This window comes from Tamandua tetradactyla, chromosome 15 (genome assembly GCF_023851605.1).
Source record: "Tamandua tetradactyla isolate mTamTet1 chromosome 15, mTamTet1.pri, whole genome shotgun sequence".
Classification (NCBI taxonomy): Eukaryota; Metazoa; Chordata; class Mammalia; order Pilosa; family Myrmecophagidae; genus Tamandua; species Tamandua tetradactyla.
Genome location: NC_135341.1, coordinates 78,269,827 through 78,292,784, shown reverse-complemented (window position 1 = coordinate 78,292,784; position 22,958 = coordinate 78,269,827). Strand labels below are relative to the sequence as shown.

The following is a 22,958-nucleotide window of genomic DNA, read 5'->3' as shown; positions in this document are numbered from 1 at the left end:
AAGTAGAAGGCACTACACAGTTCAAACAGTACTAGATGCAGACCCAGGACACAGTCTGCTCTGTAGCAAACTAGGTGTATGTTCTTGGACTTTGGTTTTTGCATCTGTAAAATGAAGGGCATGCACTAAAATCTCAAGGTTTCTTGCAGCTTTTTCACAGGGCTCTAAAAGCCAATGAAATAAGTAACCTGCTCCTGACAACTTTACATGGATATTCATTAAATACACAGGAAAATGCTATTTCTAAGGACAGTGCTACTACAAATATTCAAAATTATTAGTAAAATTATACTTCTTTGGGTCATGTTATTCTTAGAAATTAATATACTTAGTAATATTTATTAGTAATATATGATACATTAATATATTTTCTGGATAGCATTACTATAAACAAAAACTCAATGAATGTTCAACTGTGCAAATTGACTTGCATTCACTGTCTAATTTCATCTTCACAATGCTCATAAAAGTTAAGCACAATTACTTTGAGGAAACTGAGGCTTGGAGGGTTAAGTAATTTGCCTATGATTTAACCACAAATTGCAGTCCTAGGATCCAAACCTAGGCAGTATGACTCCAGAGTCCCAACCACTGTGCAATATTTATATCCTTTATAGTGTCCTAAATCCTAAGAAGCATCTTTTGGCTTAATAGTATCTCCTTTGGCAACAAACTAAATCAAAACTAAATGAAAAAGTCTGGACAAACGAAAAAAAAACCATCAAACTTAAGTAGACATTATCACCACAGATGGTCACCAGATGGCAGCAGCACAATAATGAAATAATCCACTTATGGAAATATGTCATTTCAGAAATCGAAATAATGGTCTAAAACTAAGACAAAGCAATCCCTATTTAAGAAAGGGGGGGAGAATCAGCAACATTCTCCATGGAAAATAAACTTATTAATATGTGATGTAAAAAAAAAAATGTGATGTGTTTCTTTAACAATACCTTTTCCTTCTTGTCCCTTCCTCCTGACCTCCCTACCCCCAACAATTCTGAGGGCATTAAGAACAAAGGTAGGAAAGAAAAGGGGGAAAACACCCAAACTACAAGATATCACAGACTATGTCAACAGCTAAAGTTTATAAATATCATCTTCTTGAGTAGCCACCTGTTCTCATTTCTTAGGATCAGGTTATAGCAAGGACTCCGATTATCCTGTGGACCTCTGTCACCTGAGTTTCTCACAGCTACATTACAGATTCCTTTGCTAATCCACCTGACCATCATTCAACTCTATGCACTAAGTCACTGCGCTTTCTTCTTTGTGCCAGAGGACAAGCACTTATGTAAAGTTAGATGTTCTTTGCTAGATAAAATACAAACGTTAAGTAAATAAGTACTGTTTGACAATCTAATCCTTGCCACTAACATGAATAGCTAATGTGGTCAAACGGAAACTGTGTAGCTCTATAATTGGCAAAGAACAACCCTACTCAGTTCTGCAATGAGACCATGACATCAATAAACAGAAGCTGTTGATTATAACTCTGCTCTAGAAAGAAGGCTGTTTTAAATCAGCAAAATGTGGAATGACATGGTTAAAGAAAACACAGACTTTTTCACTAAGTTTGGGAAGCAGATAAAGCACATTTTAAATCTGAGGGGTAAAAGACTATAAATAGGATGACTGAAAATAGGCAAACTTTGAAACTGTTTTCACATATTGGAATTTAAGACAAGAAAGACCATCAGAGCTCTAATTTCACCTCTTCATTTAAAAGATCAGGAAAAAACACCCTGAGTATATGCCCAAGATCAAATTGCTCACAAAGTGGACACAGGAAGAAAATAAAAACTCTGGATATATTTTCATAAATATGCACTATGAGAAGAAATATGCCTAACCATTGAGTCTATTTTAAAGGAGAACAGCCTACAAAAAGTCATATACTATGGCTGCATGAGATATGCCATGTTTGATAAACTACGGCTGTTCCAATGAATAATCAATATTATTTACCATTTCTCAGAAAGACTCTTATTTAAACTTAACAGGAAAAAAATCACCAAACAAGGTATTAGGGAAATTTTTCACAATAAAAATTGAAGTCGTCTAAATAAAGTCCAAATAATAAAGTTGCCCAGAATAAATAAGGGGAAAGACTGATAAGTCTGAGTAAATATAAATACAATTTTGAATGGAGAAAATGCCATAAGCAAAGTTAAAAGACAGATGACAATATTTGAAAGTTCTGTCACAGAAAAAGGGTTAATTAGCCAAGTGCATAAAGAGCTGCCAAAAATTGAGGGGAAAATAAGAAATTTATAGAAAAATAGACAAGAGATATGAACAAGCATTCATAGAAAAAAATGTCAACGACCTTAAACCTGTAAAAAGAAGCTCAACCTTGCTCACAGCCTGCCACCCGTCCCTGTGATCTACAGATAAACACTGTGCTCAGGACGAGCTGTGTAGGCCTGTTGTCTAGGAAGGATGATGGATATGGGATGAAGGATACCCTTCCTTGGGTAGCCTGACTTAGATAGAACACATTCCCTAGCAGACAGCGATCTGCTGGCACATTCCGTCCCGCTTTGTCCAGAGCATATGTAAACATTCAGATTCTGTTTTTTATGGTATCTGGCCAAGTCTGCTGCTCTATCAGTTCCCACTGCGTAAGGAGCGGGATCACTTGCCTACAGCACGTAAGAGAGAAGGGTGTCTGTAGATCATCTCACTTTGGCAGCAGAGCAACATCCACTGGCTAAGAAGGACCAACACGCACCTGTGAAGCTGACTTTGCTTTATCTCTTCTCCATGTCAGTAATCATTGTACCACCCAGGGCCCTATGTAAGTGGTGTCTTTTGTTGGTGTCTCCGACACCTTTATGGAGTGGGTTGACATCTCTGCTATCCTCCATATGGGAGGACTCCTAACCTGGAGGTGGTAATGGGTGCCTTTCCTCCAAGATAAAAATACAAAATGGTACAATACTGTATGTAGAGGAGATTCTGGCAACACCTAACAACTCATATACACATTTATCCTTTGGTCAAACAATGCTACATACACAAACATATTCACTGCCGCACTATTTGTAATAGCAAGAAACAACACAAATGCCTATCACCAGGGAATTAGTTGACTATTTATCCACCAATGAAGTACTCCGAAGCAGTAAAAGGCAAAATGATCTACAGCACGGTGTGACAAGGCATATATTGTTAGGTGAAAAAAAAAAGCAAGATACAAAAGAGTACATGTAAATGCCATCTTTTGTCTAAGAAAATGCACACGCACACATTTTGCTTTTGCTTCTGATGCATTTGTTTTCACGGAAGGATAAACCCAAAACTAGTAAAAATGATTATTTATAGGGAAGGGAAACAATCGGGGTAGAGGAAAAGAGAGAGAAATGCTAAACTTCTCTCAGAATATCTTGTTTTATAGGAACTATGGTACTTGTTTTATAGGAATTATGCTAAAGTTTTGCATTTAATAAAACAAATCAAACTGGAAAAAATCAATATGGAAAAAGTGGAAATAAAATTAAATAAATGAATCAGCCATCAACTATGTATCAACTTGGCAACCTAAACATAACAACAAATTATTTCACATACCATTACAATGTAATAATTTTATTATACATATGCCTTGTGTGAAAAATACTAAAGATAAAAAGAACAACAAATTCTAAACACTATCCAGGAATCATATTATTAATAATAACACTGGTATTGTCCATTTGAAACCCGTATATATAATGTAGGATAAGGCAATTAAAATTAACGAAATTTAGGTACCAAGATTTTCAACAAAAGAGAAAAAAATGCAAATACTAAATCAAACTCATAAAAAACAAAGTCGAAAAAACAACAGTAAAATCAAATTTACATTGGAAATATTAGTATGGATTCTATATTTCCTTTTAAAAAATGTATTTCTTAGCTCCAATGACTGTAAATCCTAGAACCCAAAACCAACCTAACAGCAAAAGCACCTCTGGCACCCAGACTGTGTGGTCTCTAAATACCATCTCCCAATAAAAGGAACAGGGCTCTTTGGAGGCCAAAAATGTATAAAATGAACCAGGAACCTATTGCACCAGAAAGCAAGGAAATTATCAAAGACCACTGGAATCCTCTAGAGGAATAGGAGCCAACTTAAAGAGGCTCCAACTGGCCAAAGGTAGGACAATTTGAGTATCAAAAAGAATAATGATTTCAATAGATTGAAAGAGTTTATATATACTTAAATCTATGAGTTCATGAGGATGATAGCAAAAAAAATTAGCAAAAACCTTCATGGTTACCTTTGGAGGTCGCTAGGGCATCGACTCATTACTGTAGTCTGAAAATAGAGGGAAAAAATTTAGCATTTTTCTTGCCTTTCCTGAACAAACTGTAATTCAGGATAATCAAATAGCTGATGAGAGAAAGTTCTTCATAAAAGTTTTCCAGCTAATAAATATAGAAGGAATGATAGAATTAGAAAACCAACATTTTGCAGTCCCTAATACAATAATGGGTACAGACAATCTGAATCCAAGAGAACTTCATCACTGGGTGACTCAAGGCGAGGTTCATGCTGGATGAATGGGTCTGGCTGACAACACCAGAACCCAATGATCAATCTTTACATCACAAATAGGACAACTCTGACACTGTGTGCCTGCATGAAAATAGCACTAAACAGGAAATACACTAAACCATATATGAAATATTCTTGTGCTCCACCCAAAAAAAATCAAAGATGAATCTGATCAAGCCTCTAGATCGGTGCTGTTCAAAAGAATTTTCTGCAATTATGGAAATGTTTTATATCTTACTATTGTGTACTTGAAATGTGGCTAATGAACTGAACTTTTAATGTAATCTTCTTCTAAGCTGGTTAGTGACCATCACACTGGACAGGGCAATTCTAGATCTAACTACCAGTTTAGAGGAAATAAAGGGAATAAATGTCCATGTTAAAGGATATCATATGGACGCAGATCTGGAATGACCAGGCAAAAGGGAGGAGAGGGAACTGCTACAGATTACAAAAGAGACTCAAAAGATACGTATTTTTTAAAGGTGCAAGTAGGTATATCAACCAAATGCAACACTTTGATCTTCACAGGATTTTAATCCGAACACACTAAACGTAAAAACACATTTATGGGACAGTTGGGGATATGTGACATGACAGTATATTGGTATTACGGAATTTTTATTGATTTTGTAGGTGTGATATGACTGTTTTGAAAAACTGAAAAACAAGAAATCCTAGCTCTTAGAGAAAAAAATAACTTAAACATAAAAATCAGAAATTCAATTCCTGAAACCTTAAGTTAATGAAGACTTTAGCAGAACTTCAAAATTAGAATGAATTCTTGATAGAGTGGCCTACTGATAACTGCCACCACTTCCACAACACAAATGAGAATGGAAAGGACTAAGCAAAGACCTTCTACCTCTTCATAGGAAGAAAATAGAATTGGTACAATTAACATACACAATTATTACAATTGTATTTTTAAATTTTTTAAATTTTAATCAGACATTTTAAAGGGTGGTGTGATTGAATGTTTATAACTCTCTGACCTAATTTTGTTTCACAGCCATTTTTACCATACCTATTACTGATAACAATATAATCAAAAGGCAAGGAGCAATCATGTTTGAGACACAAACGGAACTGAGAGTAATATAAAAAAATCAACCCCCTTTTCAGGATAATCGCAGAAAATTCAGGATAAAAATTACTCTAAAAGATCGCACCACATTCCAAATTAAGAAAATGCATACTCTTTATTATATCCTTAAGCTACACCTATTTATAAATGTAAATGCAAAATATTTTAAAGTCATGTGTAGTTGATCCTTATTTCCCCTTCATATCTTATAAAACAGATGCTAGTGTGCACAGCTACCCTACATTAAAGGTTAAAAACATTAACCTTTAATTAAAGGAATAAAATAAAATTTGTTGAATGGTTTAGGGAATCGGATGCAAAAAGCGTCGGGAACTACTACCCAGTACAAATAAGTGCTCTATAAATTAAGAGTAGTCTATCATCAGGCTGATATTGTAAGCATATAGAAAAGCCACATGATGAGCCTAAATGTACTGTCTTCCAATATTGTCACAAAGTGTTTTTAAGGAAACGTCCTTTTTAAACCCACTATCTTTATCATTTAGTTCCCATTTTTAACTCCATGCATGGAGCAACCGTTAGTTCTAGGTTTCCCACTTCAGTCCTTCACGATTTCTGCCACATTCCCGTACCTACTTTGCTAATATAACACTTATAAATTGTTACTAAATATCCCGCCACAAATGAACCGGTAACACCTCCGGTAAATGAGTCACAACAAAGGTTAGGCAGCTCTAACCAAATACTCGGGCCTGCAAGGTCTGTTGTGCGTGCTTCCCCCTAAGAAGGACAAAAGGGCGCGCGGGCGGCCCAGCAGGGAAGACAGGGACCGGGGAGCGGCTCGCCCACCGCCCCCGGCCCCCGGCCTCGCGGGAAGGGCTGACCAACAGGCGGGCCTAGCCTGCGCGCCGGGAGGGTGCCATGTTCGCCCTCGCGGATCCGCAGGGCGCTCGTAACGAGGCCGACGAGGGGGCTGCGAGAGCGGACCTGGGCCGGCGAGGGTGGGCTTGCTGGCCGGCAGGCCGCTCCGAGAGCCACTCCCCGGCCATGCGGCCGCACGGCCCGAGGCACCACCAGGCCAGGGCTCTGTACGCCAAGACGCCCGAACCCTGCCCACTAGTTCGCGCGCACAGGCGGTTACGCGGCCGCCGCGAGCGCGCCCCGAGCGCGCCCCGAGCCTTCCCGCCGTTACCTCGGGCCAGAAGCGCGCACGCGCGTCACCCCCAACCTTACGTCCTGCCTCTGTCGTCGGCACGTTCGTTCCGCCCACTGGCCCCTGACTATTCATTGAAAAGTCCTCCTGATTTCCCCTCTGCGCAAGCAAATGGACTCACCCACATCCGGAAATCTGCGAGAGAAGACCGGATGGAACACGTGATGCAGTGGTGGTGGCGTGGCGGAAACGGGTGCCGCGGCGAACCCGGTACCGGTAAGGGTAACCCGCCCTCCTCGCCCAGGTCTTGGCTACTCCCACTCCCTACCCTGCAGCGGCCGAGGGCTACGTCCTCACTTCTTCCTCGTTGTCACTGCCCTTATCGCACGCTGTGTCGGGTGAAAAGGAGCCTGCGTGGCCGCCCAGGACATGCACCACCCCTCATCTCCACATTTGGTATAGCCAGCCTAGGCCGGAAACCGCGGCTATAGGACGGCCACACGCCGGTACGGGTGGTGGTGGCCTGTGAGGGTCATTTCTAGACAAGGCAAAGTCCCTTCCCGCCTTTAGTCGTATGAATACATCATTACGGTTCTGTAAACGGCAGAAATGAATGAAATCTGTCTTTGTCTCGGGGGACGCGCGAACCACGTGTGTGGGAAGACGCATATAATAGGCACTTAATGTGACAAGCTTCCCGCCTGAAGCTATTCACTGTCCCCAGCGGGCCTGTGGGCAGGCGGGTGGCGCTCTCAGGCCGCAATTTGGGAATGCTGAGTTTTTGTGGCTGATTGGGGGTTAGCCGGAAGGAAGGAAAAGGAAAGAGCATTCCAGGCTCTGGGATTGTCACGTGGCTAGGCACAAAGATATCAGTAAAAGAAATTTGTTCTAGAAGCTACCTGTGGTTCCTTCTGTCACGTGCGGCGGGTGCTTGGGACTGTGGCCGTGTCCTGGATTCTTCCCATTCTCCCAGCACCATACGGATGAGGTCCTCCCAGCCTTAAAACTGTGTTGAATCCAAAGAGCTGCTTCTCAGCTGAATTTGGAAGGAAAAGTAAGGGTTTGTGATGGGGTTAAAAAAAAAAAAAAAAAAAAAACAACTTTAAGGCAGAGTCTCAGTGGGGCGTGATTGGAGGTATTTGGAGCAGAGACAGGTCAAAAAAAGTTTGAGGCCAAATTGAAGAAGGTGTGCTAAGGAGTGATTAGTACAAAATGTACATATAATAATTGGAAACAATAACATTTGAGTTGATCTGCCTAACTTGTTTTGTGGCTCATATGGACAGAAAGCTTACTGAAACTGAGGTGATTTGAGAAAACTAAAAACGTGGAATTTGTGTAGTTGCGGGAAAATAAGCAGCTTTGAATCTGTGGAGAAGAGTGAGGAGGGTATTCCAGTGAGCAGAGCAAAGAGGACAGTGGAGTGGCAGCAGCTCTTGGAGGACAGGGATTCCACAAGTATAACTGAAACTGGGGGCGAGGGGCCCTTGTGTGTACGTATCCTAAAGGCAGGATCTTTCAACTTGTTTTGTGTTATCCACCCTGTAGTACTGGATTAATTCTTGAGTGAAATAGGAAGATCCTTCAGGTGGCCCACTGTTGACAGAAGTATCTGTCACCTTTTGACCCTTCTCCCTCCCCAACTGCTGTAATTACTATCCAGGTATTAGGGCTGTCTTGTAGTCTTACTTTTAGGGCCAAGCACAAGTCTGTGTGAAGGAACTGAATTCTATCCCCAAAGATTGTTTCTTGTTTGAGTATCTATAGCCTCAGAAGTTGGGAGTGTCGCAGAGTAGTTCCCAAGCCAGTGGCCCCCAGGCCTTCAAGATGGCCCCTTTGTAACACTGAGCACAGTAGAATGGTGTCTGTGGTGAGGAGACAGGACCTAAACTTGGAAAAAGGGAGCCCAGAGGTACCTATTGAGCTGGCCAGTCCTTTGAATTAGATTGCAGCTGTTAGGGAGAAAAAGATGGGGAAGCAGCTATGTTTAAGGAGCATTGAAAAGAGAACAGAAAGAATTGGGAAGGAATCCCAAAGAGCAGCATGGAGTCCGGCCACTGGTGTTCACCTGGAGGTGCTCCTTTCAGGGCTCAGCCTGGACTCTGTTTTTAAGAAAGGAGGCAGTTTCATTTATAAGCTCAACTGCTGACATCTTTCTTGCTTTGAGGATTTGTGTCACGCCTATGGTTAGTTAATTTGCATTGTTCATCGTTGCTGTCTTACTTCCCTGTGTTGCCCAAGAGATTAGAACCAAGGCAGATGGAGACTTTTGTAAATTTGGTGCAAAAACCTTGAGAGGCTGGAGAAGAGACTGTTATAAGTCAGAGATTCATCAAAGGCATCACAGGAAAGGTGAATGTGCAAATTAGGAGAGAGAAATTACATTTAGATGTACTGTGGCCTTGAAGATGATACTCTCAGTTATGTCACCCTCCTGCCACACTATGAAACTAGTCCTTAACTGGGCTACATATATCCAGTATACACTATAAAGCATCCATCAGCTGAGGGTGAAGGTTGAGAGTGGGTACTGGTTTTATAAAAAATTGTCATCTAACCCAGATGAGAAGGTAAGCCTTTCCCAGGGCAGTGTGGTACCAAAATCCTAATAGTAGAATACCCCATCTCCTAAATCTCCACATTAAAGAAATTACCTTTATAACTTACAGATCTGACAAGATCAGAACTACAGGAGAATGGACAGTGAGGTACAGAGAGATGGAAGGATCTTGGATTTGATTGATGATGCTTGGCGAGAAGACAAGCTGCCCTATGAGGACGTTGCAATACCGCTGGTAAGTTATGGTTTGTTCTGAGTTGATGGCTTTAAGTATCATCTAGCAGGGCCTAGTGGTGATAGGATATCAGAAGACAGATAAACTAGTAGGGCAAAGAAATCAAAGCCTTAGAGTTCTCTAATTCTAAAAGCCTCTGGAGAGAATCTAGCCTGACTTTTTATTTGAAGGGAAATGTGGCTTAGAGAGAAGTAACTTACTTAGTTAGGGACATACCAGAACTAGAGCCCATGTTCTCTCTACTACGTCAAATCCGAAGGTAAACAAATTATGGGAGGTTAATGGGTAAGAAGGGGTAGGAAATAGAAAAGCAGCAGTGCCTCCAAAGGGCATATAAGTTATGTTTTTTACTTCTCTGCCTGTGGCTAGTCAGTCTTACCATTTTTAGAAACTCCCATCGTTGGAACATTATCCCAGGTTACCTAGAAAATATTCAGAAGATATTTGGCTTTTTTTCTTTTATGTTTAGAACAGCAGGCTCCTGAAATACTCTTTTCTTTTCTGATATCTGGAACACTCCTTTGGAAAGAATTTGTTAAGCCTCACTTAAGTAATCCAGAAGTGTTGCTTTTGTAATGCTTATTAAAAATATGATTTATGACACAGAAGTCTAACATAAAAACAAGAAGAACAGGACCTGGGGACTGTATTCCTTTAGAATAGACTAGCTGCTCTAAGAGTGGTTAACCCAGTATATTTTTCAAATAAATGGTCTACTATTGCTTATGTTTACAGGGAAATAAAATATTCAGCTAATCAGTTAAGACTGAAAGATGATGTGTTTAATGAATAATATGTATAAAGAGTCCCACTTAGTTCAAATTAAGGAAAATAGTAAAAAGATAGGAAGTAACAAAAATTAAGCTGTCATTGATTGAATACTAGTTTTAGGCCATGGAATGAGGTTGAAATTTTACATTATCTCTAATCTTTATAATAGTGCTACAAGAGAGGTGGTGTTTACACATTTTATAGGAAGGAAATAGGATCAAAGAGAAGAACTCTCCCCAGGTATGGTGGCTGATAGTGTTGGCCTTTATACTTACATCTGTGAGGCTCCAAGTCCTGTTCGGTGAGCTTTCTTTCATTCATTTATTCAACAGGCATTTGTTTAAAGCCTATTATGTGCCATAAGATAAGGTGAACATTAAAAAGTTTGTAGGACAGGCCACGGTGGCTCAGCAGGCAGAGCTCTAACCTGCCATGCCAGAGACCCGGGTTCATTTCCTGGTACCTGCCTGTGCAGGAAAAAAAAAAAAAAAGAGTTTCTGTGGCCTGAGGAATCTAGAGAGTCAACACATACAAACTAATAATTGTAAGTGTATGGATGAGTTAAGTATAGCCAGTGGCTAATTGTTAGTAAACATCAGGAAATGTTTCAAAGAAAAGGTACTGTTTAAGCTGGGTTGTAAAGGAGGACCAGAAATTTAGGCAGAGAGAACAGATGTCAAAAGCCCAAAGCTTTGAAAGACTTGGAAGATGGGGAAACAGTCACTGTGAATGGTAATTAACGTTTGTCCCAGAAGTAGGCAGAAAAGGCAGGCTAAGACCATATTTTGAGGGATGTTTGATGCCACACTTCTCTCTCATCCTGGAGGTATCTGGGAATCTGGTCTTCAAAGCAGAATTTTGCCATGATCAGATTTGGTATTTGGAAAATCATTTTAGCAACATTTTTAGAGATGATCTGAAATGGAGAAAGGCAGGTGGCAGGACAGAGAGACCAACTGGAAAGCTGTTGCAGTGGTCTAGGCAGCGGAGGAGGGCCTGAACAAAGACAAGAAGATGGAGGGAAAGGGGCCAAAGTGGCAGCTTAGTGAGGTGTGGGATTTAGTTTGTCCTCCAGCGCAGCTAGTAAATAGCAAGGAATAGTGCAGAACATCTGCTGGGGCCACGTCAGTGAGTGGACACACAGCGTACCCCAGTCTGGACCGGCTGCAAGCCCACCCAGAACCATGAGTTCCCCAAACCGTGGCGGCCAGCACCCGTTCCCTACAGGCTGCTTCCCAGACAGGAAGGGAAAGGGTCATGCCAACAGCAGGGGCTGAGCACAACCAAGCTCCAATTCTGGAATTAATTCACAAATTCTGACTACTAAAAATAGGCCCCTAGCTCAGCTGAACCTTGAGTAAAAACAGAGGTTGCTGGGTTTTGCCCTGGTGCAGAGAGGGCAGAGCTGATGGAAAAAGAAACAAAGGGTTTTTTTGGATCAGATAGCACATAATACTTGAAAGGGTCTGAGCCCTGAAGGAAAGGAGGGGGCACATAGGACCTGAAGGTACACAAAGCAACGTACCAACTTAAACTCTTGATTGGCAAACCCAAGGAACTGGGTCCTGCTCTGAAAAAGATTTTTCTCTTTTTTGTGGCTGTGTTTCTACATTGTCACTGCTCTTTGGATACAGCTGCAAGGCTTCTCAGGCTCCAGCTGCCCCAGGCATAGACAGAGTTAAGCTTGTTTGTTTGTCTGGAACCTGTGCCTTTCCCGGGAGCCCCCAGCAGGGAGAGTCTGCTGAAGTTAAAGGTACCGCGTCACCTTATGCTGGTGGAAACTGCAGGCAGAAAGGCATCACATACTGGGCAGCACAGGAAACACACAGAGTCCAGAGGCTTCATAGGAAAGTTTTTCAACCTGCTGGGCCTCACCCTCAGGGAAAACTGATACAGGTGACTCCTTCTTCCTGAGAGGAGGCCAGTTTGATCTGGGAAAATTTGGCTGGGGTCTATAATACCTAAGTCGACCCTCCTAAGGGGGGGAGAAAAGGCACCATACAGGCAGGGCAAGAAACAAGAAAACAAGGACTGAAAAATTCTGATCTGCTAAACAAAACCTAAACTAGAGGTCCAGCATGAGCTGAACTGAATCGCAAGCAACAGATAACAAAGTCATCCAGCAAGAAAATTCTAAGTAAAAAAAGTGAAAACAATCTCCAGAATAAACTTATTAAGTCAATTAAATGCCTAGATGCCAGCAAAAAATAATGAATCGTACTAGGAAAATTGAAGATATGGTCCAGTCAAAGGAATAAACCAACAATTCAAATGAGATTGTTCAACTTCAGCAGTAGTTAAAACAGTTAATTCAGAATGTTCAAACAGACACGAAAAACCTCATCAAAAATCAAATCAATAAATTGAGAGAGGATATAAAGAAGATAAGGAATGAACAAAAAGAAGAAATGGAAAGTCTGAAAAAACAAATCACAGAACTTATGGGAATGAAAGGCACAGTAGAAGAGATGATAAAAACAATGGAAACCTACAATGTCAGATTTCAAGAGGCAGAAGATAGGATTAGTGAACTGGAGGACGCAACACCTGAAATCTGACAAGCAAAAGAAACTATAAGGAAAAGAATGGAAAAATATGAGCAGGGACTCAGAGAATTGAATGACAAAATGAAGTGCACAAATATATGTGTTGTGGGTGTCCCAGAAGGAGAAGAGAAGAGAAAAGGAGGAGAAAAACTAAGGGAGGAAGTTATCACTGAAAATTTTCCAATTCTTATGAAAGACTTAAAATTACAGATCCAAGAAGTGCAGCGTACCCCAAACAGGAAAGATCCAAATAGATGTACTCCAAGACACTAATCAGAATGTCAGATGTCAAAGAGAAAGAGAGAATCTTGAAAGCAGCAAGAGAAAAGCAATCCATCACATACAAGGGAAGCCTAATAAGACTATGCATAGATTTCTCAGCAGAAACCATGAGAAGACAGTGGGATGATATATTTAAATTACTAAAAGAAGAACTGCCAACCAAGAATTCTATATCCAGCAAAATTGTCCTTCAAAAATGACGGAGAAATTAAAACATTTTCAGACAAAAAATCACTGAGAGAATTTGTGACCAAGAGACCGGCTCTGCAGGAAATACTAAAGGGAGCACTAGAGACAGATACGAAAAGACAGGAGAGAGAGGTGTGGAAAAGAGTGTAGAAATGAAGACTATCAGTAAAGGTAAAAAGAAGAAAAAATAGATATAATACATAAAATCTAAAAGGCAAATTGTAGAAGAAAGTACTACCCATACAGTAATACTAAATGTTAATGGGTTAAATTCCCCAATCAAAAGACATAAACTGGCAGAATGGATTAAAAAACAGGACCCATTTATATGCTGTCTACAGGAGACACATCTTAGACCCAAGGATAAACATAGGTTGAAAGTAAAAGGTTGGGAAAAGATATTTCATTCAAATAACAATCAGAAAAGAGCAGGAGTAGCTATACTAATATCCAACAAATTAGATTTCAAATATAAAACAGTTAAAAGAGACAAAGAAGGACACTATATATTTGTTTTAGTTTGCTAGCTGCCGGAATTCAATATACCAGAAATGGAACAGCTTTTAACAAGGGGAATTTAATAAGTTTCTGGTTTACAGTTCTAAGGCCGAGAAAATGTCCTAATTAAAACAAGTCTATAGAAATGTCCAATTTAAGGCATCCAGGGAAAGATACCTTGGTTCAAGAAGGCCGATAAAGTTCAGGGTTTCTCTCTCATCTGGAAAGGTACATGGTGAACACAGTAACAGTTTCTCTCTTGGTTGGAAGGGCACATGGTGAGCAAGGCATCATCTGCTCCTTTCTCTCCTGGCTTCCGGTTTCATGAAGCTCCCCAGGAGGCGTATTCCTTCTTCATCTCCAAAGGTCGCTGGCTGGTGGACTCTCTGCTTCGTAGTGTTGCTCTCTCTGAATCTGTCATTCTCCAAAGTATTTCCTCTTTTATAGGACTCCAATAAACCAATCAAGACTTACCCAAATGGGTGGAGACATGTTGTCCCCTAATCCAGTTTAACAACCATTCCTGAGTAAATCACATCATCCAGGGAGATGATCTCATTACAGTTTCAAACATACAGTGTTGAATAGAGATTATTCTACCTTTATGAAATGGGATTTATATTAAAACATGGCTTTCCTTTCAAACCAGCACAATATTGATAAAAGGAATAATTCAACAAGAAGACATAACAATCATAAATATTTATGCACCGACCCAGAATGCTCCAAAATACATGAGGCAAACACTGAAAAGAGAAATAAACACATCTACCATAATAGTTGGAGACTTCAATTCCCCACTCTCATCAATGGACAGAACATCTAGACAGAGGATCAATAAAGAAACAGAGAAGTTGAATAATACAATAAATGAGCTAGACTTAACATTAAAACATTACACCCCACTACAGCAGGATATACCTTTTTCTCAAGTGCTCATGGATCATTCTCAAGGATAGACTATATACTGGGTCACAAAGCAAGTCTCAATAAATTTTAAAAGATTGAAATCATACAAAACGCTTTCTCAGGTCATGAAGGAATGAACTTGGAAATCAGTAATAGGCAGAGTGCCAGAAAATTCATGAATATGTGGAGGCTCAGCAACACACTCTTAAACAACCAGTGGGTCAAGGAAGAAATTACAGGAGAAATCAGTAAATACCTTGAGGCAAATGAAAAGTAAAACACAACATATCAAAATTTATAGGATGCAGCAAAGGCAGTGCTAAGAGGGAAATTTATTGTCCTAAATGCCTGTATCAAAAAAGAAGAAAGAGCAAAATCGAGAAATTAACTGTCCACTTGGAAGAACTAGAGAAAGAACAACAAACTAACCCCAAAGCCAGCAAAAGGAAAGAAATAGTGAAGATTAGAGCAGAAATAGATGAAATTGAGAACATGAAACAATCGAGAAAATCAACAAAACCAGAAATTGTTCTTAGAGAAAATCAATAAGATTGATGGACCCTTAGCAAGACTGACAAAAAAAAAAAAAGAAGAGAGAGAATGCAAATAAATAAAATCAGAAATGGAAGAGGAGACATAACCACTGATCCCACAGAAATAAAGGAAGTAATGAGAGGATACTATGAATAACTTTACGCTAATAAACTCAACAATGTAGATGAAATGGACAACTTCCTAGAAAGGCATGAACAACCAACACTGACTCAAGAAGAAATAGACGACCTCAACAAACCAATCACAAGTAAAGAAATTGAATCAGTCATCAAGAAATTCCCCAAAAAGAAAAGTTCAAGACCAGATGGCTTCACATGTGAATTCTACCAAACATTCAAGAAAGAATTAGTACAATCCTGCTCAGACTCTTCAAGAAAATTGAAGAGGAGGGAAAGCTACCTAACTCATTCTGTGATAACCAACATCACCCTCATACCAAAGCCAGACAAAGATACTACAAAAAAAGAAAACTACAGACAAGTTTCTCTAATGAATCTAGATGCAAAAATCCTTAACAAAATTCTTACAAATAGAATCCAGCAGCATATTAAAAGAATTATATACCATGACCAAGTAGGATTCATCCCAGGTGTGCAAGGATGGTTCAACATAAGAAAATCAATTAATGTAATATACCATATCAATTAATGTAATATACCATATCAACAGTTCAAAGCAGAAAAACCACATGATCATCTCGATTGATGCAGAAAAGGCATTTGACAAAATTCAGCATAATTTCCTGTTGAAAACATTTCAGAGGATAAGAATAGAAGGAAACTTCCTCAACATGATAAAGGGAATATGTGAAAAACCCACAGCTAACATCATCCTCAGTGGGGAAAAACTGAAAACTTTCCTCCTAAGATCAGGAACAAGATAAGGATGTCCACTATCACCATTGTTTTCAACATTGTATTGAAAGTTCTAACCAGAACAATTAGACAAGAAAAAGAAATATAAGGCATCAAAATTGGAGAGGAAGAAGTAAAACTCTCACTGTTTGCAGATGATATGATACTATATGTCAAAAACCCCAAAAAATCCACAGCAAAACTACTAGAACTAATAAATGAGTACAGCAAAGTGGCAGGTTACAAGATCAGCACTCAAAAATCTATAGTGTTTCTGTACACTAGTAATGAACAATCTGAGGGGGAAATCAAGAAACGAATTCCATTTACAATTGCAACCAAAAGAATAAAATATTTAGGAATAAATTTAACTAAAGATATAAAAGACCTATACAAAGAAAACTACAAGAAATTGTTAAAAAGAAATCAAAGAAGACCTAAATAAATGGAAGAACATACTGTTGTTCATGGATTGGAAGACTCAATATAGTTAAGATGTCAGTTCTACCTAAATTGACTTACAGATTCAATGCAATACCAATTAAAATCCGAAAAACTTACTTTTCAGATATAGAAAAACCAATAATCAAATTCATCTGGAAGGGCAGGGTGCCCCAAATAGCTAAAAATATCCTGAGAAAGAAAAATGAAGTCCGAGGTCTCATGCTATCTGAGTTTAAGGTGTATTACAAAGCTACTACAGTGGTCAAAACAGAATGGTACTGATATAAAGATAGATATACTGACCGATGGAATTGAATAGGGTGTTCAGATATAGACCCTCTCATCTATGGACAATTGATCTTTGATAAGGCAGTCAAGCCAGCTCATCTGGGACAGAACAGTCTCTTCAATAAATGGTGCCTAGAGAACTGGATATCCACATGCAAAAAAATGAAAGAAGATCCATATCTCACACCCTGTACAAAAATTAACTCAAAGTGGATCAAAGACCTAAGCATTAGTTCTAAGACCATAAAATTGTTAGAAGAAAATGTAGGGAAATACCTTATAAATCTTATAATAGGAGACGGTTTCCTAGACCTTACACCCAAAGCACAAGCATTGTAGAGGAAGGAAGGGAGGGAGGGAGGGAGGATTAAACACTTTTGTGCATCAAAGAACTTCATCAACAGAGTAAAATGGCACCCTACACAATGGGAGACAATAATTGGAAACAATATATCAGATAAGGTCTAGTATCCAGAATATACAAAGAGATTGTTCAACTCAACAACAAAAAGATAGCCAACCCAATTACAAAGTGGGCAAAAGACTTGAACAGATACTTCTCAGAAAAGGAAATACAAATGGCTAAAAGGCACATGAAAAGATGCTCAATTTCCCTGGCTATTAGGGAAATGCAAATCAAAACCACAATGAGATATCATCTCACACCCACCAGAATGGCCATTATCTACAAAACAGAAAATGACAAGTGCTGGAGAGGACATGGAGAAAGAGGCACACTTATCCACTGTTGGTGGGAATGTAAAATGGTATAACCACTGTATAGAAGGCAGTTTGGTGGGTCCTCAGGAAGCTAAGTATAGAATTCCCATATGACCCGGCAATACCGTTGCTAGGTATCTACTCAGAGGACATGAGGGCAAGGACACAAACGGACATTTGCACACCAATGTTTATAGCAGCATTATTTACAAATGCAAAGAGATGGAAACAGCCCAAATGTCCATCAACAGACGAGTGGCTAAACAATCTGTGGTATATACATACAATAGAATATTATGCACCTGTAAGACAAAATGAAGTCATGAAGCATATAACAACATGAATGGACCTTAAGAACATTATGCTGAGTGAGATTAGCCAGAAACAAAAGGACAAATACTGTATGGTCTCACTGATATGAACTAACATTATTGAATGAACTTGGGGAATTTCAGTTAAGAACAGAAAAAACAGGATATAGAAATAGGGTAGATATTGGGTAATTGGAACTGAAGGGATCATCAGAACTGATTGTAAAAATTCAGAAATGGATAGTACAGTACTACCTAACTGTAATACAATAGTGTTAGAACACTGAATGAAGCTGACTGTGAGAATGATAGAGGGAGGAGGCCTGGGGGCACAAAGGAAATCAAAAGGAAAGATATACGATAAAGACTGAGATGGTATAATCTAGGAATACCTAGAGTGTATAATGACAGTAACTAAATGCACAAATTTAAAAATGTTTTTGCATGAGGAAGAACAAAGGAATGTCAGTACTGCAGGGTGTTAAAAGTAGATGGTAATTAATATTTTTAAATTTTAACTTACGTATGAGACTAAAGCAAAAAATGTTTATTTGGTATAAAATTTATATTTTGACTAGTACAGTTCCTAATATCACTTATGTGGACAGCTTAATTGAACATCATAAGTATATGGAACCTGGGGTAGGACATGAGATTTTGTAGATTTGTCTTGAGTGATGCCCTGATAAATCCCAGAGTGATTTGAACAGTGAATAAAAGAATATTTGTGACGTCCCCTTGGGGGAGTGGTGAGAAAGAGGGAAAATTCAGCTTCCCCAAGTGGAGGATTCCTGATATTCTCACAAGCAGTGGGGACAACCAAAGCAATAGGCTGAGCCTCCAATCTTGGGGTTTGTTCATATGAGACTTAACCCCACAAAGGATAGGCTAAGCCTTCTTAAAATTAGGCCTAAGAGTCACCCCTAAGAGAACCTCTTTTGTTGCTCAGATGTGGCCTCTCTCTCTCAGCCGACACTACAAGCAAACTTGCCGCCCTCCCCTCTCTACATGTGACTTGACTCCCAGGGGTGTGGACCTTCCTGGCAATGTGGGACAGAAATCCTAGAATGAGCTGGGACTCAGCATCAAGGGTTTGAGAAAACCTCGACCAAAAGGGGGAAGAGCAAAATGAGACAAAATGAAGTGTCAATGGCTGAGAGACTCCAAACAGATTCGAGAGGTTATCCTGGAGGTTATTCTTATGCATTAAATAGATATCACCTTTTTAGTTAAGGTGTAATGAAGAGGCTGGAGGGAACTGCCTAAAAATGTAGAGCTGTGCTCCAGTAGCTATGTTTCTTGAAGATGATTGTATAGTGATATAGCTGTCACACTGTGACTGTGTGATTGTGAAACCTTGTGTCTGATGCTCCTTTTATCTACCTTTACAACAGATGAGTAAAACATACAGATTAAAAATAAATAATAGGGGGAACAAATGTTAAAATAAATTTAGTAGATTAAAATGCTAGTGATCAATGAAAGGAGGGGTAAAGGGGTATGGTATGTATGAATTTTTTTCTGTTTTCTTTGTTTCTTTTTCTGAATTGATTCAGATGTTCTAAGAAATGATCATGGTGATGAGTATACAACTCTGATGAAATTGTAAATTACTGATTATATATGTAGAATGGAATGATCATATGGTAAGAATGTTTGTGTTTAAAAAAATTTTTTTATTAATAAAGTGCCGTGGTCATGGGGAACAAGGAAAGGATGAAAAACTCACAGATTGGAGGAAAATGAGAAGACATGAGAGCTAAATGCAATATGAGATCAGAAAAAAGGACATTTGAGGAAGTCTGAATACAGGCTTCAGTGTAGTTAATCGTATTGTACCAACAATTGGTTTTTTAATTTTGATAAATGTACCATGGTTACATAAGATACTGGGGGAAGTTGGGTGAGGGGCAGACAGGAATTCTTTAAATTCTCTTTGCAAGCTTTTCTGAAAATCTAAGAATCATTTCAAAATAATTTTTAAAAAGTAAAAAAACAGAAGATAGAGGGGAATTGCTAAGTTCTGGAGATTTTTATGGCAGGATTTGAGGGCCATTTGGTAGTAGAGGTGAGAAAGAGAGTCAACTGTCCATGCTGACTTCCAAGTCCTGTTGCTAATCTGTATCTTTTCCCATGTCTTGATATCCTAAGGGAAAGAATAGACCTTGTACAATGTTGTGCCATTTAACTTTTGCTGTATAACAAACTGCCTCAAAATCTAGTGGCTTAAACCAACTTATTTTCAGATTTTGTGGGTCAGCTGGAGGGGGGCGGGTTTCTGTCTGCACCAGTTCAGCTGATCTCTGCTGGGCTGCTGCTGTCTGTGGTCAACTACAGGTTGGCTGGAGGCTGGGTAATCTGGGATGACAATCTGGGGCATCTGGCAGTTAGTTACAAGATGTCAGCTGGGGTGATGAGGCAATCGCCACATGCCTCTCATTAACTAGCAGGCTTGCTTGGATGTCTTCACATGGCAGTCTCAGAGTTCCAAAGCAGCATGACAGAAAACTGCAAGGCTCAGGAGGCTTAGACTAAGAACTGGCACATGGTACTGAAGCTGCATTCCATTGGCCAAAGAAAGTCACCTGGCCCGTCTAAATTCAAGTTTTCAGAAATAGACTCCACCCCTTAATAGGAGAGCTACAAAGAATGATGGCCAATTTTGTATTATAACATATTGGACAATTGTGTTTTTGATATTACTGTTTTTGTTTTCCAGGAACACGCAATTTTTTATGTTGGCATTCATTGCAAGAGGGAATAGTGGCTGTTTTTAGATAGTATGAAATTTAGCAAAATTGTCTACCTCTGAACTAATTCATCACCCAAGGATCTGTTTATGCTTTATCAGTTATAAGTAATTATTCGGATCAAGCTTTTCCTTTAATTTAAGAGTTTATTATTACTTTAAAATAAGCAAGTTCTTTCCAATTTGTATGAATATGTTTGAATCTGTCTTACATTTGTAGAGCGAAATATATGTGATTGAAATATTCTTATACAAATTATAAGTAATCATCTATATGTATTGAACATTAAAGTGGGAAAACATAATTCATGTACTGCAAATTGCAATCTAGTGGGAAATCATAAGTCTGGATATTCAGTAATAATTGCTTAGCCCTAAAACAAAGTATGAATTCAGATAACTGAAAAGAAATACACAAAGCAGAGTTTCAATAATAATAACTTTAAGATACAAGGAAATTATTCCAAATTCTATTTCCAATCAATCATGTGACCAGTGCTTGCTTGCCATTTTAAGAAAATTATTGGTAGGATGTGAAATGTAATTTGCTGCTTTTGCTCTGCTCCCCAACTAGAGGGAGCCTCAGCCATTATTTTACATTTTCAGTGCCCCATCCCCCCACGTTACCTCCATTATAATATGAGCATGTTGGGAACAGGAACATTTGTAGATACGTTTCTTGGGCTTAAGGAATGTGCTAGCAGATGTGTTATTCTATTAAAGGCATCCCCCCAGAAGATTAAGTTCTGACTCCAGTGTTCCTGGCCACTAGTAGTAACAGCAGCTAATCATTGGGTACAGGGTGCTGAGCACAGTGCTGAAGATTTTATCTGAATTACCTCCTGTGGTCATCACAGCAGTACTATTAAGAGATGACTATTTTTATCTATCATTTGCAGAAGAGGAAACAAAGATGCCAAGAGACTGATCACCTTGCCCAAAATCAAATAGCCAAAGGTGGGGTTAAGTGTTTGGATCCAGCCAAGCTTCCCAAAGCCTCTGCCCTCAGCCCTTCTGCACAGAGGCCAGCGTCATGAAGTCCATCGCTCTCCACTGAAAGGGCCCAAGCATGTTTGGGTGGTGCTTCTGAAGTTCTCCTCACGTTTATTTATTTTAGCTCTTTCTTCAGAATGCCTTAATGTTAGTTATACTGCCTGTTCCTAGGAACTCACACAGTTTAATTCTAAGTGTTTTTGGGTTATAAGAGATTTGTTAATGCAGAGCATACCGTTGTTGTTCTGAATGTTCATTTTACCTTTTCAGAATGAGCTTCCTGAACCTGAACAGGACAATGGTGGCACCACAGAATCTGTTAAAGAACAAGAAATGAAGTGGACAGACTTGGCCTTACAGTACCTCCATGAGAACGTTCCGCCCATTGGAAATTGACACCTGGCTCCTTTTTCACCAACAGTTTTTTATGTTTGTTTTAGTACATTGATAACATGTAATTTTCTTTCTGTTTCCTAACTCAGATCTTCTAGTGATAAATCACCACTCAAAAATGTATATCTACTTTGTATATGGCAGCAAACAACAATGTGAAAATGTTCACTGGATGCGAAACTGAGGTTCCTCAGAAATGTTGACTATTTGACTGTTTGGATTTGACCGTGACTGGTTAAACATTTGCCTTTAACTCTGATTTTGTCTCGGGATCTGGCACTTTCCACTACTTCTCTGTGTCACATGATGCCTGTGATGGGAAAGGCAACGACAGAGGACGTTGGCCGTGCGGATCATTACCTCATATGTTCCCACCTGGAGAGTTCTGAGTGGACGTGCAATTAGCCTGTGAATATTATGGAGATATAGTTATCCTACTCACTGATTATTGGGATCCCTACGATTCCCCATGGTAGTTTTAAGCTTTGGATGAGTTTACATATTAAAAAATCTGACAGTTACCTCTGCTCTCCCTATAACTTCCTTTGGTGTTGCTGGAAAGGATCTTGTGTTAAATGGACGACTAGTCTTGTCTAGTGTTCTAGTTTACAAGCTGCCGGAATGCAATATGCCAGAAATGGAATGGCTTTGAAAAGGGGGAATTTATTAAGTTGCACATTTATAGTTCTAAGGCCGTGAAAATGTCCAAATTAAAGCAAGGATATAGAAATGTCCAATCTAAAGCATCCAGGGAAAAATACCTTGGTTCAAGAAGGATAATGACATTCAGGGATTTTCTCTCAACTGGAAAGGCACATTGCTAGCTTTCTCTTCTGCCTTCTTGTTCCATGAGGCTTCCCCAGGGGCATTTTCTTTCTTCATCTCCAAAGGTCTCTGGCTGTGTTTGGCTAGAA

General features: G+C 39.3%; 2 protein-coding genes across 12 annotated transcripts in view; one reads left to right on the top strand and one right to left on the bottom strand.

Moving 5' to 3' along the window:
• Positions 1–7,248, bottom strand: part of CEP63 (centrosomal protein 63) — an 85,130-nt gene extending 77,882 nt beyond the window's left edge. For 2 of the 8 annotated variants that reach the window (XM_077130170.1, XM_077130178.1), the window contains exon 1: positions 6,582–6,727. In XM_077130170.1, the coding sequence (XP_076986285.1) occupies positions 6,582–6,643 (62 nt within the window). In that variant the 5' untranslated portion in view covers positions 6,644–6,727. Of the gene's footprint in view, positions 1–4,268; positions 4,307–6,333; positions 6,357–6,581; positions 6,728–6,786; positions 6,834–6,928 lie in introns of those variants that run through there. The other 6 variants (XM_077130171.1, XM_077130172.1, XM_077130174.1 and 3 more) reach the window with 6 other exon arrangements.
• ANAPC13 (anaphase promoting complex subunit 13) lies at positions 6,883–22,565 on the top strand. Of its 4 annotated transcripts, none has more exons than XM_077130180.1 (3): positions 6,883–7,023; positions 9,417–9,542; positions 21,922–22,565. In XM_077130180.1, the coding sequence occupies exons 2-3, from the start codon at positions 9,444–9,446 to the stop codon at positions 22,045–22,047; spliced, it is 225 nt and encodes a 74-aa protein (XP_076986295.1). In that variant the 5' UTR covers positions 6,883–7,023; positions 9,417–9,443; the 3' UTR covers positions 22,048–22,565. The 4 variants fall into 4 exon arrangements, with proteins under 4 accessions (XP_076986295.1, XP_076986297.1, XP_076986296.1 ...); XM_077130182.1 differs by lacking the exon at positions 6,883–7,023 and adding an exon at positions 7,044–7,253; XM_077130181.1 differs by lacking the exon at positions 6,883–7,023 and adding an exon at positions 7,325–7,801.
• Positions 22,566–22,958: the final 393 nt, after the last annotated feature.